This window comes from Scyliorhinus torazame, chromosome 8, assembly GCF_047496885.1.
Source record: "Scyliorhinus torazame isolate Kashiwa2021f chromosome 8, sScyTor2.1, whole genome shotgun sequence".
In the NCBI taxonomy this organism is placed as follows: Eukaryota; Metazoa; Chordata; class Chondrichthyes; order Carcharhiniformes; family Scyliorhinidae; genus Scyliorhinus; species Scyliorhinus torazame.
This window is the reverse complement of record NC_092714.1, coordinates 167,159,521-167,175,695: the sequence shown is the minus strand read 5'-3', so window position 1 is coordinate 167,175,695 and position 16,175 is coordinate 167,159,521. Positions and strand designations below refer to the sequence as shown.

The following is a 16,175-nucleotide window of genomic DNA, read 5'->3' as shown; positions in this document are numbered from 1 at the left end:
AAACCCTCCCGTGTGACACTAGCAAACCTCGCGGCCAGGATATTTATGCCTCTCCGGTTTAGATGCAACCCGTCCATCTTATATAGGTCACACCTGCCCCGGAAGAGCTCCCAGTGGTCCAGATAACGGAAACCCTCCCTCCTACACCAGCTGTTTAGCCACGTGTTTGTCTGCTCTATCTTCCTATTTCTAGTCTCACTGGCACGTGGCACAGGGAGTAATCCCGAGATTACAACCCTCGAGGTCCTGTCTTTTAACTTTCTGCCTAACTCCCTGAACTCCTGCTGCAGGACCTCATGCCCCTTCCTGCCTATGTCGTTAGTACCAATATGTACAACGACCTCTGCCTGTTTGCCCTCCCCCTTGAGGATTCCCTCTACCCGTTCGGAGACATCCTGGACCCTGGCACCAGGGAGGCAACATACCATCCTGGAGTCTCTTTCACGTCCACAGAAGCGCCTATCTGTGCCCCTGACTATAGAGTCCCTTATTACTATTACTCTTCTGCGCTTTGACCCTCCCTTCTGAACATCAGAGCCAGCCGTGGTGCCACTGCTCTGGCTGCTGCTGTTTTCCCCTGATAGGCTATCCCCCCCGACAGTATCCAAAGGGGTATATCTGTTCGAGAGGGGGACAACCACAGGGGATTCCTGCACTGACTGCCTGCCCTTTCTGGTGGTCACCCATTTCTCTGCCTGCACCTTGGGTGTGACCACATTTACATAACTGCGATCTATGACGCTTTCCGCCACCTGCATGCTCCTAAGTGCATCCAATTGCTGCTCCAACCGAACCATGCAGTCTGTGAGGAGCTGCAGTTGGGTGCACTTTCTGCAGATGAAGCCATCCGGGAGGCTGGAAGCCGCCCGGACCTGCCACATCTCACAGTCAGAGCACAGCACCCCTCTAACTGACATTGCGTCAATTAATTAAAATTTAAATTTAAATTTTTTTATTTGAATATTTTTTTTTTAAATTTCAAAGTTACTGTTGACTATCTGTTTCCTAGCACTAGATTTCTAATAGAAATGCGAAAGCTAAATATAGTACTCTCCGATCTCTGGCTTAGATATCCCTCTAAATTATAATTAAGTAATTATGTTTAATTAGTTACCAATGCTCAGTTTTTTTAATTTAGTGTAGAATCCCAACCAGCCACTCAGGCCACAGCTTTTCTGTGATTTCACTTCAGTTTCCCCCCGACACACACACAATTTGAAAAAGGTATAAAAGTAAAAATCACTTACTTACCTTCTTACCTTCTGAGTGTCTGAGATGTTCTCAGGTTCTCTCGCTGACAGAGACTGCTCCTCCACCTCCGATCCTTGACCTGCACAATGCTAATAATATAATAATATAATATGGCACTTACCTTACACCAATGGGTCTTATTATTAGGTTAGAGGAGGAGGGCGGGTGGGAGACACTACACGTGTAGTGTCTCGGGTTTCCTCTCCACCAGAATTTATTGGTTGGGGGGCGTTTTAAAGTCGCTACTCACCTCACCAAGAGCTTTTAAACTCGCTACTCACCTCCCAGAAGGCCCCTGCGCACCGCTGCCGCCGAAATCCAAAGGGATCTTGGTAGCTTTGAGAACAAAGAACAAAGAAATGTACAGCACAGGAACAGGCCCTTCGGCCCTCCAAGCCCGTGCCAACCATGCTGCCCGACTAAACTACAATCTTCTACACTCTGGATAGTTTTGGGCACTCTGGATAGCTTTGAGCACGTTTGATAGCTTTGAGCACTCTTGATAGCTTTGAGCACTCTGTATAGTTTTGAGCACGCTGAATGGCTTTGAGCACTCTCGATAGCTTTGAGCACTGTGGATAGCTTTGAGGACTCTTGATAGCTTTGAGCATTCTGGATAGTTTTGAGCACTCTGAGTAGATTTGTGCAGTCTGGATAGTTTTGAGGACTCTGGATCGCTTTGAGCACTCAAGATCGCTTTGAACACGCTGGATAGCTTTGAGCACACCGGATAGCTTTGAATACGCTGGATAGCTTTGCTTTGAGCACTCTGGATATCTTTGAGCCCACTGGATAGCTTTGGATACGCTGGATAGCTTTGCTTTGAACACACTGATATCTAAGTGCACACTGGATTGCTTTGAGCTCTCTAGATAGCTTTCAGCATGCTGGATAGTTTTGAGCACATTGGATAGCTTTCAATACGCCGGCTAGCTTTGCTTTGAGCACTCTGGATAACTAAGTGCACACCAGATAGCTTTGAGCACTCTGGATAAATTTGAGCACTCTGGAAAGCGTTGAGCATGATGGATAGTTTTGAGCACTCTGGATAGTTTTGAGCACTCTGGAGAGTTTTGAGCACACTAGATAGCTTTCAATACGCTGGGTAGCTTTGAGCACACTGGATAGCTTTGAATACGCTGGGTAGCTTTGCCTTGAGCACACTGGATAGTTAAGTGCACACTGAATAGCTTTGTGCACACGCTGGATAACTTTGACCGTGCTCGATAGCTTTGAGCCCGCTATTAAATTTGATTTTAAATTTGGTCTGAATCAGAACTATTGATGTCAAATTGTAATTGCGATTATGTAGTACTCATGAAAGTAAAAATGGCGCGAACGCTTTCTGGTAGGGAAGCTCCTACAGTCTCCTTGATATCTTTGGTGTTCAAGACTGGTGCATAGTAACACCCACAACATGTGAGATAGTTCTTTCACATCTGTGAACAGCAGATCACACTGGACTCGAATGGAAACAGATTCATCCACTCATTCTGTGAAACATTGCTATAAATAGAGCAGCCAGCATATTAATAATTCCTTACATTATGCCGAATGAGGGAAATTCAATGCTTTCCAGAAAGATTCAGTTACTGGGATCTTGTAGCATTGGGGAATTTCAATCGTTCCTGTCAATGATGGAGCATTTACATCTCGGCACCTCAATGTACTGTGAGTTAACTGTGCATCTAAATAACCTGCCAGTGGCTCATCTGAGACTGAAGTAGACTTCTCTTAATGTTCAGCAATGTGTAATAAGTTGATCCTGGGCGTTTTTCTCCTGCAGTGTGGGAGGTGGCGAGCTGTTTGAAAAAATTGTTGATGAAAGTTACAGACTAACCGAGCTGGACGCAATGGTGTACGTGAAGCAGATTTGTCAGGGCATTCATTACATGCATCACATGTATGTACTTCACCTGGACCTGAAGGTAAATTCCTCACTTTAAATGATTGATGATAGATATGGAGAACAGGGTTGAGCGAGACATGATTCAAGCTGTTCCCTATCGTCCCCATAAACCTGACTCCCCAAGCCACAATGACTGACAGGAACATTTCTGCCTGCTGAAGGGGCGATATTGCGTCCACGATCAACATCAACGGGAACAGCGATGTGGGTGCAAAATCTCACAAAAATCAGGAAACAAGATTCTCACCAGCGAGCTTTCACGTCACAATTTTCCACACCCTCATCAGTAATGTAAGGGAACCTTATTTAAATATATTTTAATACATTAACTTGTGTGTAGAGGGCCTCCCCTCCACATTGTGCCTCTCACAAGGAATATTGAAAACACACAGCCGTGATGTCACATCGGCAAGGTTCACAGTAGGATTGCGAAGATGGTAAACAGTTGAGGGGATGCTGCTGGGGTGCCAAGGTAAGTATAACCCCTGGGGGGATAGGGACATGCCCGGGCGGTGCATGGGTGGGCCCTTTACATGCATGTCAATGTATTAAAATATATTTAACTGAGGTTCCCTTACATTACTGTTGAGGGGTGTGAAAAATTGTGATGTGAGAGCTCGCTGGTGAGAATCTTGGTTCCTGATTTTTGTGAGATTTCGCACCCACATCGCTGTTCCCACTGATGTTGATGTGTTGGGAGGGCTGATGCCTGTGAGGGGGGAAGTGCAGCTAAGACTGCGGTGAGGGGGGTAGGGGGAGAGTGCCCCCATGATTGTGGTGATGGGGGTGGAGGATTGCCCTTGCGACTGCGGTGGTGGGGGAGGGGTGTTAAGTAATGGGTTAAGAGACATTCCAATTAGTTGTCTCATTTATGTTAAGTATCCAATAATTGTCACTGATATGTAAAGGGACTTCAGGTGGCCTTTGGGTCAGGAGATGTGATGATAGAGTTTTGTGCAGAGTCTGTTAAAGTAAAATAAAGGTGTTTGTGAAAAGGGAGCAGAACCTTTGACTCTTTATACAACAGCAGCTAAACGTATAACAAATGGTAGCAGAAGATAGTTGCTGTGCAAATGTGAAGGGCTGAATGATACAACTTTTGTAGACCAAACCAAGGAGTGAATGAGAAGGACAAAAAAGATATATGGCTGAAACTAGGATAAAGATGACCGGATATGACTACCCCCCCTTATTTTCTGAAAGGGGATCGTACGACCAATGGAGAAGTGCAGTAGTTATGTGGACAAAGGTAACTGCCTTGGGAAAGAGAAAACAAGGTATGGCATTGGCTCTTTCTCTATCTTATGACCACAAAATCTGGAGAAAAGTGTTTTCTGAGCTGGAATTGGAAGAGTTAGACTCAGAACAAGACCTGGATACTCTATCACGTTATATGGATAAGATTTATAAAAAGGATCACTTGTTAAGTGTATATGAAGCATGGTCGGATTTTGATAGGTTCCGGAAAATAGAGGATTTCTCCATTGAAGACTATATAATGGAATTTGGCAGACGATATAAAAGGCTGTAGAAACACAACCTGGAATTTCCACAGTCTGTGTTGGCTTTTAAATTACTTGACTGTGCTAGAGTGAGCAACATGGATAGGCTCCTGGTTTTGACAGGAGTTCAGTTTGCGGATAAGGATGCCTTATTCGATCAGATGACAGAAGCTTTAAAAAAGTTTCTGGGGAAACATTCGATTCCGATGGCTCTGATGACCCAAATAGGGCAGCCTGCAATAAGGCAGAATATGGAAGATACACTAGTAACAGGATGGCGAAATCGTACGGCTACAAACAGGTTTCAAGACTATAGAAGGAAATCGGGACTCGGAAATTATGAAGACAGAAACCCGGTTGGAACCAACAATAGAAAGATGAACCCCAGAAATGCCCTGGGCATGATAAATCGATGTTTTTGATGTGACTCTCAATATCATTATGCTTTCAACTGTCCAACGTGTTATAATAGAGTGTTTGAAGCAACACATGACATGGAAGAGTCAGAAGAGGAAAAAGATAGTGACCAGAAAGAAGGCATTGTCCTATTAACAAGCAATTTTATGCTGGTAATGAGGGTGTTGGTTGCAGAATCTTTCAATTGCGCTGTATTGGACAGTGGCTGCACATCTACTGTGTGTGGAATTGACGGGTTAAAATGTTACCTGGACTCTTTGAATGCTGAAAATCGTAACAAGGTTAAGGAATTTGAAAGTTCCACAAGTTTCAGGTTTGGGGATGATAATACTCTGAAGTCGCTGAAAAGAGTGGTGATCCCTTGCAATATTGCCGGAGTGAATCATTTCATTAGCACGGATGTTGTATCAAATGTGATACCTTTGCTTCTGAGCAGACCATCGATGAAGAAAACATACATGAAACTGGATATGGAACAGGATAAGGCACCAGTTTTTGGAAAGACGGTGGACTTACAATTTACACAGTCGGGACACTATTGTATTCCATTACTGACAAATCATATTTCAAGTAGAGTGGTTAAGGATGTGTTAATGGCAGTTGAAAATGGGACTTTAGCTGACTTTAGCTTGTTGTATTAAAACTGCACAGGCAATTTGCGCATCCGTCTCCTTGGAGGCTGAAAAATGTATTAAAGGATGCAGGGGTAAGGGATGAAGACTATACTAAACTGATAGAACTGGTTAGTGATCGCTGTGAAGTGTGTAGGAAGTACAGAAGGACACCAGCATGACCGATAATCCCTTTGGCCAGGGATTTTAATTACATTGTGGCCATGGACCTTAAGATCTTGGATAAAGCCAATAATATATTTATTTTGCATTTTGTAGACGTGGCAACCAGATTTAGTCAATCAACAATTGTACGAAGTAAAGAAAAGAGAGTAATTCTGGATCAAATCGTGGAAAGATGGATAGGGACAGGAGTGGACCCATCGGTAAAATTCCTTACGGACAATGGGGAGAATTTGCTAATGATGAGTTTAGGGATATGTGTGAAAATGTGAATATCACAGTTATGAATCCGGCTGCGGAAAGCCCATTTAGTAATGGTGTCTGTGAAAGAAACCATGCTGTAATCGATGTCATGCTCTGGAAAATTTTTGTAGATGGACCAAATTTCAAGCTAAATTCAGCTATAGCATGGGCGGTACATGCAAAGAATTCATTGCAGATGGTTGGGGGCTATAGTCCTTATCAATTAGTATTTGGTAGAAATCCTAAAATTCCGTCCATTTTGGATGACCATCCTCCAACTTGGGAAGGTACTATAATTAGCTCTGCCTTTGCTGAGCATTTAATGCATTACATAGCAGTAGAAAAGTTTTTTTGGAAGCAGAAGTCTCTGAAAGAATTCTCAGAGCTTTAAGGCATTATATACGGCCATCAGATGCCGTTTCACAGCAAGGAAACATAGTATACTGTAAGAGAGACAATTCCAATGAATGGAAAGGCCCATGGAAGATCATAGGCATAGATGGCAAAACAATTATTTTGCAACGTGGCAATCAAACTGTTAAAGTACATTCATCAAGGATAATGGGTACAGACTACAAATTTTCATATTGAGACAGACGTGACGAGGAACCAGGGTCATCTGGTATGCACGTGTTACAGAACTATGAGGACCAGTTAATTGATATAGATAGGGTTTCTGGCGAGGAACACAACATTTCTGATGAATTAGAACAAGCCATTTTTTCAAAAGGACAACTGTTAAAAGTTGGTACAAAAGTGACATACTTGCCTGAAGGCAATGGAAGGTCAATGGAAGGATGCAACTGTAATTAGTAGAGCAGGGAAGGCCACTGGAAAGTATAAACATTGGTTGAATGTACAGCATTCAGGGGAGGGAGTCAAGACAATGGATTGGGAACACGAAGTTCAAAAATGGAGGGCACAGAAACGCAGTTCAGGTAGTACATCGGATAATGAACAGGTCCGCAGGAAAAGGTTGAGAACTATTGAAAGGACATCCCACAGCAGAAGGGAAAGATCAAGCAGTAGCAGTACAGAACGAGATACCAGGCGGGAGAGGGGACGTAGTTTGTCAAGATCTCGGAACATGAGTAAGACTACGAATACTAATAGGAGTAGAAGCCCACATGCACGTGAGATTTTGGTGGCTTCCAATAAATTAGATGAAAAAGTTATCGAAGGTGCCAAACAGCAAGAACTGCATAGTTGGAGTGAATTTGGGATATACATGGAAGTACCGGATAGGGGACAAAGAGCTCTATCCCACAGATGGATTTGCACGGAAAAGGTTCTTCCGGATGGAACTTATACAGCAAAGACCGGGCTTGTGGCAAGGGGATTTGAAGAAAACTTAGAAGATCAGGAATTAAGTGTAGATTAACCTACGGCAGGAAAGGTTATTTTAAAGATCTTGGCTCTATTAGCCACAAAGGCATGGGAATGCAAATCTATAGATATAAAAGCTGCGTTTTTGCAGGGGCATCAGCTCCAGAGAGACATTTTTCTCCATCCTCCTAAAGAAGCAGCTAACACAGTACTCTGGAAGTTGATCAAATGTGTATATGGATTAAATGATGCGTCTAGAGTCCGGTATTCTTCGGTAAGGGCAGTTTTGTTAAAGTTAGGCTGTTGCCAGTTGAAAGCAGATCCGGCAATGTTTTCCTGGCACTATAAAGGAAATCTTTCTAGCATCTTTATGATGCATGTCGATGATTTTTTGTGGGGTGGGTCTAGTGATTTCGATGCTATTGTAATCTCTGGTTTGAGGAAAGAATTCAGGGTTGGAAGTCAGGCTTCCGGTGCATTTAAATATATTGGACTCTAAATCGGACAGACTAAGTTAGGGGCAACTTTATGTCAGCAATCATATTTGGAAAGCATCAGCCCAATAGCAATTAGTCGGGTTTCACAAAAAAACGCAATGGTTTCAAAGATGGAAAAAGAAGAACTGCGAAGCTTAATTGGGCAACTGAATTGGTTAGGTAGACAGACTGGACCGGACGTTAGTTTTGATGTCTTAGAGTTGAGTACAAAAATGAATGATCCCAAAGTGGAAGACATAATAAGAGCAAATAACGTGTTGGTCAAACTAAAAATGCAGGAGTGTGTTTTGAGGTTCCCGGTTTTAGGTGACCTTAGGCACTTGAAACTCATAGTTTATAGTGATGCGTCCTATGCAAATTTATATGATGGGGTTTCAAACGCAGGAGGTTTTATAATTTCCCTTTTGGGGAACAATGGTAAATGTTGTCCTCTTGTGTGGGAAACAAAGAAAATAATGGGAGTGGTCAGAAGCACTTTGGCTGCTGAAACGTTAAGCCTTGTAGAGGAGGTGGATATGACCTTTTATATATCTCAGATATTGACAGAAATTTGGGGATTAGGGGATTTGGGTAATATACCTTTTGAATATCACATTGACAATAAATTCCTGTGGGGAAATGTGCACTCTACAAAAAGAGTCAATGAAAAAAGGGTAAGGATAGACATCGCAAGTTTGAAGCAGATGTTGGACAGAGGGGATATAGCAAAAATTAAATGGGTCGACAGTAGCTATCAATTGTCAGACTGTTTTACAAAAAGAGGGGCTAGCTCACAGAAACTTTTGGATATTGTTAATGAAGGGCGCCTGTTTCTGTGACTGTTTTTTGTTCCTTCCAAAAGTAAAAAATAAAAAGAAGGGCATAAATTGGTGTGTGTTTTTGAGTTTCTTGTAATTTTGTTTTCACCTAATTATTTTTTTTCTCCAAGGAAGGGGAGACTGTTCAGTAATGGGTTGAGAGACATTCCAATTAATTGTCTCATTTACGCTAAGTATCCAATAATTGACACTGATATGTAAAGGGGCTCCAGGTGGCCTTTGTGTCAGGTGATGTGATGATAGAGTTTTGTGCAGAGTCTGTTAAAGTAAAATAAAGGTGTTTGTGAAAAGGGAGCTTTATACAACAGCAGCTAAACGTCTTAACAGGGGAGGGAAAGAGTGTTGTGACGGGGTTAGAAATTTAAGGAAAGAATTTGGACAAACATACAAAGGCTCAAACAGAGTAATTTTGATAGGTGGATAAGGGCTTTGAAAATAGACCAAACGTATGAAGCTCTCAGAGAAATTATACTTTTGGAGGAGTTTAAAAATTCAATTCCTAATGTAGTGAGAACTCATGTGGAAGAGCAGAGGGTTAAAACTGCGAAATTGGCAGCAGAAATGGCAGATGATTATGAATTAGTTCATAAATCAAGGCTTGGTTTCCGACATCAGTTTCAGCCGGTGAGGGATAGAAACTGGGGACATGAGAAATACTCAAGTGGTAAAGGTAAAGGTGATCTGATGGGAGATAATAAAGAGAGTGTACCTCAGCTTAAAAAAGAAATCCGGAAGGGTGGAAGAGAAATGAAAAGTTTCAAATGTTTTCACTGTAATAAACTAGGCCATGTAAAGTCACAGTGTTAGTGGTTTAAGAAAAGCACTGGGAAGGCTGATGTGGTAAAACAGGATAAGACAGTGTAGTTTGTTAGAGTGGTAAAGGAAAGCCCAAGGGAAGTGAAGGAGGTGCAAACAATTGTACAGCCTGTTCAAGAAGTAATTGATAAGAAGATGCCAGATGTCTTTCAAGAATTTACTTGTGTGGGTAAAGTTTACTCATGTGTATCAGGAGGAGCAGGTAAAGAAGTCACAATTTTAAGAGATTCAGGAGCTAGTCAATCTTTAATGGTAAGAGAGGAGGAATTATGTAGTTTGGGAAGAATGTTGCCAGAAAAGGTGGTAATATGTGGAATTCAGGGTGAGAGGAGGAGCGTTCCATTATATAAGGTAAGGTTGGAAAGTCCAGTGAAGAGTGGTGAAATGGTAGTAGGAGTAATAGAGAAACTATCTTGTCCAGAAATACTGTTTATCTTGGGTAATGGTATCGCTGGATCGCAGGTGGGAGTGATGCCTACAGTGGTTGATAAACCAGTGGAAAATCAGACAACTGAAGTGTTGAGGGACGAATATCCTGGGATTTTTCCAGATTGTGTAGTAACAATGTCGCAAAGGCACAGGTTAAGACAAGAGGAGAAATCAAAGAGTGAAGATGAAGTTGAAGTGCAATTATCAGAAACGATTTTTGATCAGATTGTTGAAAAAGAATAAGAACAGGTGGAGGATGAGGGTGATATTTTTAGTTCAGGAAAATTGGCGGAGTTACAACCGAAAGATGCAGAAATAAAACGGATATATCAGAAAGCATATACGGAAGAGGAATCTGAGAATATGCCAGAATGTTATTACCGTAAAAGTGATGTCTTGATGAGAAAATGGAGACCTGTACATATGCAGGCAGATGAAAAGTGGGCAGAAGTTCATCAAGTAGTATTGACGGTAGGGTATAGAAAGGAGGTTTTGCGAGTGGCACATGAGGTACGAGGTCATTTGGGGATAAGGAAAACTCAAGCTAAAATCCAGAAACATTTTTATTGGCCTGGACTACATAAAGATGTAGTTAAATTTTGTCAATCATGTCACACATGTCAAGTGATAGGGGAACCTCAAGCAGTGATAAAACCAATGCCCTTAATACCCATTCCAGCATTTGAGGAACCTTTTACAAGGGTCCTAATTGATTGTGTAGGACCGCTTCCGAAAACAAAATGTGGGAATCAATATCTTTTGACTATAAGGATGTGTCTACTAGGTTTCTAGAGGCCATTCCAGTATGTAATATTACAGCGAAAAAGATTGTGGAGGAGTTACTTAAATTCTTTACTCGATATGGACGACCCACAGAAATTCAATCGGATCAAGGATCAAATTTTACCTCAAAGTTATCCAAAGAAGTTATGGATAGCTTAGGAATAAAACAATTTAAATCAACTGCGTACCATCCAAAATCGCAGGGAGCATTAGAAAGGTGGCATCAGACACTAAAGACAATGTTGAGGGCTTATTGTCAAGTTTATCCAGAGGATTGGGATAAAGGAATTCCATTCGTACCATTTGCAATTAGGGATGCACCTCATGAGTCAACCAAATTTAGTCCTTTTGAACTAATTTTTGGTCATGAGGTAAGAGGACCACTTAAATTGATTAAGGAAAAATTGGTGAGTGAGAAATCGGAAATTACACTTGGATTACGTGTCAAATTTTAGGGAATGATTAAATAGAGCAGGTGAATTGGCTCGACAACATTTGAAAGTTGCACAAAATGTGATGAAACGGGTAGCGGACAAGAAATCCAAAGTTCGTAGTTTTGCCATTGGAGATGAAGTTTGAGTGTTGTTACCAGTGGTAGGTGAGCCTTTAAAAGCTAGGTTTTGTGGACCTTATCAGATTGAAAGGAAATTAAGTGAGGTGAATTATGTGGTAAAAACACCAGATAGAAAGAAGACTCACCGAGTGTGTCATGTGAATATGCTTAAAAGGTACTTTGAAAGGGAAGGAGAGAAAAAGGAGTTTTTAATGATTCTAACTCAAAGTACAAACCAAATCCAGAGGACTGTGAATTTGACATACCTCAAATTAAATTGGAAAATGAGGATGTTCTTACAAATTGGGATGAATTGTTAAGTTACCTTCCAGAGGAAAAACAAACTGACCTGAAAGAGTTATTGATATCACATGGGCAAGTTTGTAGAGATAAATTGGGAAATACTAAAATGGCTATACATGATGTAGATGTGGGAAATGCTGTTCGTATTAAACAACATCCATACAGACTTAATCCTTTAAAATTGGCACAGGTTAACAAAGAGATTGAGAGTATGCTTAAAAATGGCATAATTGAAAAGGGTTGCAGCCAATGGAGCTCACCCATAGTGATGGTACCTAAACCAGACGGTACCCAATGGTTGTGTGTGGACTATAGAAAGGTGAATGCAGTTACAAGAACGGACTCTTATCCTATCCCATGTTTGGAGGATTGCATTGGAAAGTAGGACAATCCGCTTTTATTTCCAAATTGGATTTACTTAAAGGTTACTGGCAGGTACCTTTATCCGAAAGGGCGAAGGAGATTTCAGCTTTTCTGACGCCAGATGGTATATACCAATTCAAAGTTATGCCATTTGGCATATAAAACACCCCAGCCACATTTCAACGGTTAACTAATACAGTTGTTTCAGGATTACCCAATTGAGCAGTGTATATCGACAATCTGGTAGTTTTCAGCCACACATGGAAAGAACATTTACATCATCTAATGGAGTTATTTGATCGACTTCAGGTGGCGGGTTTGGGGATAAACCTAGCCAGAACTGAATTTGGAAAAGCCCAAATCACTTTCCTTGAGGAGTTTCCGATACCCTCAAGGCGAAGGGAAATAATGCGATTTCTTGGCATGAGTGGATTTGATCGAACATTTGTGCAAGAGTTTTGTAGCGTGATTGCTCCACTGATGGATATGCTGAAGAAACATAAAATTTTTTGAATGGACAGAGTAGTTTCAACATGCATTTGACTGCCTGAAAGCTGTGGTAACCGATGCTCCTGTATTGGAGAATTGCAAGGGACTCTGTGATCAGATTGAACTGAAGTATCTAACTTTCAAGAGAAATGCCGAGGCGTAGAGGAATGGATGGATTGTGCAGAGACTTTCTTGTTCAAAGAGACTGTCAATCGAGAAGGATTTTGGTTGGTGGAAGAAGAACGAAAAAAAAAAAGAATGGACTATATTATTATACCTGTTTGAGTGTTTTGTTTTTTTTGAACCGGTAATGTGTTTCTACTGTGTGCATTTCTTAAAAGATGGTGCAAAGGTGAAAAATGAAACCATCTTGAAGTTAATTTTTTTTTCTTGGGGAGGAGGTGTCATGTGAGAGTACCTTTAAGAAATGGATGTTTAAGCAATGTACCTTTAAGAAATGGAGCTGATCATATTACTGAAGTGATGTCAGAGGGTGGGGGGAGCTGAGCTCACTTCTGCTTTTTGAATTTCAGTTTGAGAAGGCAGCTGGGAGTGTCTGTGTGTTTTGCTGTGAGATGCAGGAAGAAACACAGAGCTGGCCTGTTGATTTCTGCAATCCAAAGACAATAAATATATTGAATGTAACCTAATGTGCTCCTATTTTTGAAGGTTTGAAGTATTTTGGATGTTTAAAGGAACAGTTTGAAGGATTATTTAGTGTTGTAGTCCTTTGGGGCTATCTTTGAAGTAATGGGCATTAAGATATTCAATGTTTGTTTTAAAAGGGTTAACTTGAGTTCATAGAATAAACATTGTTTTGTTTTAAAAAACACTTGTCCATTTCTGCTGTATCACGGCGTGTGCTTCCCACACCACAATCTATTAAACGTTGCGGGTCGGTTGAACTCCCTGAAACACTTTAGGGTTCTGTAAAGCCGGACCCATAACAGTGGTGTGTAGGAGATATCAGTTTATAATAATAATCGTAATTGTCACAAGTAGGCTTACATTAACACTGCAGTGAAGTTACTGTGAAAAGCCCCCAGTCACCACATTCCTGCGCCTGTTCGGATACACAGGGAGAGAATTCAAAATGTCCACATTACCTAATAGCACTTCTTTCGGGACTTGTGGGAGGAAACTGGGGCACCCGGAGGAAACCCAAGCAGACACAGGGAGAACATGCAGACTCCACACAGACAGTGACCCAAGGCGAGAATCGAACCAGAGACCCTGGTGTTGTGAAGCAACAGTGCTAACCACTGTGCTACCATGCCACCGTAATGATCGAGCCCTGGTCTCTGTGGAGCCAGCCTTGCCAGGTTTCTCATATCCCACCCTGCCTGAGCGACCGCTTCAAACACACTCACTCATTTCTTTTCAAAGATCCAGATAAACTGGTCTAAAAATTGGGATTTGCAGCTGGAGAGCGATGTGTCGGCTTTTGCTCAGTTCCTGACACTCTGGAAAAAATATGGGATAATTCCGCCTTTCTGTCCTCTGGGGATATCCTTCACTGTAAATCTCTGCTGTATACCACACCCCTCACTTTAAGGGCAGCACGGTACACAGTGGTTAGCGCTGTTGCTTCACAGCGCCAGGGTCCCAGGTTCGATTCCCGGAATGGGTCACTGCCTGTGTGGAGTCTGCACATTCTCCCTGCATTTGCTTGGGTTTCCTCTGGGTGCTCCGGTTTCCTCTCACAAATCCCGAAATACGTGCTGTTAGGTAATTTGGACATTCTGAATTCTCCCTCTGTGTATCCGAACAGGCGCCAGAATGTGGCGACTAGGGGCTTTTCACAGTAACTTCATTGCAGTTTTAATGTAAGCCTACTTGTGACAATAAAGATTATTATTATAAACTGATATCTCCTACACACCACACTGGAACACTGATATATCCAATACACCACACTGCAACATTCTCATGCCCCACAGCCTCACTATAACACTCTGATATATCCCACACCCCTCACTGTAACACTTTAATATATGCCTTATCCCTCACTGTGACATTCTGATATACCCCACACCACTCGCTGTAATACTCTGATATACCCCACAGCCCTCACTGCAACAATCTGATATATCACATACCCCTCACTGTAAACCTTTGATATACTCCCTACCCCTCACTGTGACATTCTGATATACCCCACACCACTCGCTATAATACTCTGATATACCTCACAGCCCTCACTGTAACAATCTGATACATCCCACACCCTCACTGTAACAATCTAATATACCCCACACACTTCACTGTAACACTTTAATATATGCCGTACCCCTCACTGTGACATTCTGATATACCCCACATCACTCACTGTAATACTTTAATATACCCCACAGCCCTCACTGTAACAATCTGATATACCACACACCCTTCGGACTAAAACCGTAATATAGTCCCGCACCCCTCACGGTAACACTCTGATATACCACACACCCTTCGGACTAAAACCGTAATATAGTCCCGCACCCCTCACGGTAACACTCTGATATACCCCACACCTGTCACTGAATCTTACATTAGTTGAAATTGCTGACCTTTTTTTTTTGCTTCTGGCAGCCTGAAAATATCTTGTGTGTGGCTCAAAATGGAAATCAAGTCAAGATCATCGACTTTGGACTGGCACGGAGGTAGTTTTCATACTGACTGCTGTTGGAATCATGTATGATATGTGATCTTCTCTCTCTGTCCGATTATTAATGGTCTCTGTCTACTTTTGTGATGAAATGGGACCCAGAAACAAAATACTGCAAAAATCAAAAATCAAAACAGAAAATGCAAGAAATATAGGCAGCAGTTTCTGCAGAGTTCACGTATCAGATAGATCATCATTCCTCAGCACAAGGTAAAGTGCAACAGGTTTGAGGCGGTGAAATGAAATTTAAATCGCTTATTGTCACAAGTAGGCTTCAAATGAAGTTACTGTGAAAAGCCCCTAGTCGCCACATTCCAGCGCCTGTTCGGGGAGGCTGTTATGGGAATTGAACCCGCGCTGCTGGCCTGCCTTGGTCTGCTTTAAAAGCCAGCGATTTAGCCCAGTGTGCTAAACCAGCCCACTGGAGGGCGGAACCAAATCAAAAGGGAAGAACTGTGATAGGCTGGGAGACAGGGGAAATTAAATAATAAAAGGGTTCATGGTTCAAGGCACAAAGGGCTGGGAACGGGACAAGTAAAAAATACAAGGATGTGCCCAGAGGAGGTGTGAATGGCAGAATGAAAAGCAGCTATCCAAAAGCAAAAATGAAACAAACAGATCAGTAAAATTGAAACCTGCGAAGAAAAGGAACAGATTAGAACAAAGAATAAAGAACAAAGAAAATAACAGCACAGGAACAGGCCCTTTGGCCCTCCAAGCCCGTGCCGACCATGCTACCCAACTAAACTACAATCTTCTACACTTCTTGGGTCCGTATCCCTCTATTCCCATCCTATTCATGTATTTGTCAAGATGCCCCTGAAATGTCACTATCGTCCCTGCTTCTATCACCTCCTCCGGCAGCGAGTTCCAGGCACCCACTACCCTCTGTGTAAAAAACTTGCCTCGTACATCTACTCTAAACCTTGCCCCTCGCATCTTAAACCTATGCCCCCTAGTAATTGACCCCTCTACCCTGGGGAAAAGCCTCTGACTATTAGAGGCAGAGATTACAGTCTGAAATGATGGGGG

At 42.1% G+C, this 16,175-nt stretch overlaps 1 protein-coding gene across 1 annotated transcript in view; it reads left to right on the top strand.

The window, feature by feature from the left end:
* LOC140428237 (uncharacterized) overlaps nt 1-16,175 on the top strand; it is a 504,514-nt gene that overhangs the window by 270,325 nt on the left and 218,014 nt on the right. Inside the window, exons 8-9 of the mRNA XM_072514486.1 lie at nt 3,038-3,179; nt 15,068-15,138. Of these exons, the coding sequence (XP_072370587.1) occupies nt 3,038-3,179; nt 15,068-15,138 (213 nt within the window). The remainder of the gene's footprint in view (nt 1-3,037; nt 3,180-15,067; nt 15,139-16,175) is intronic.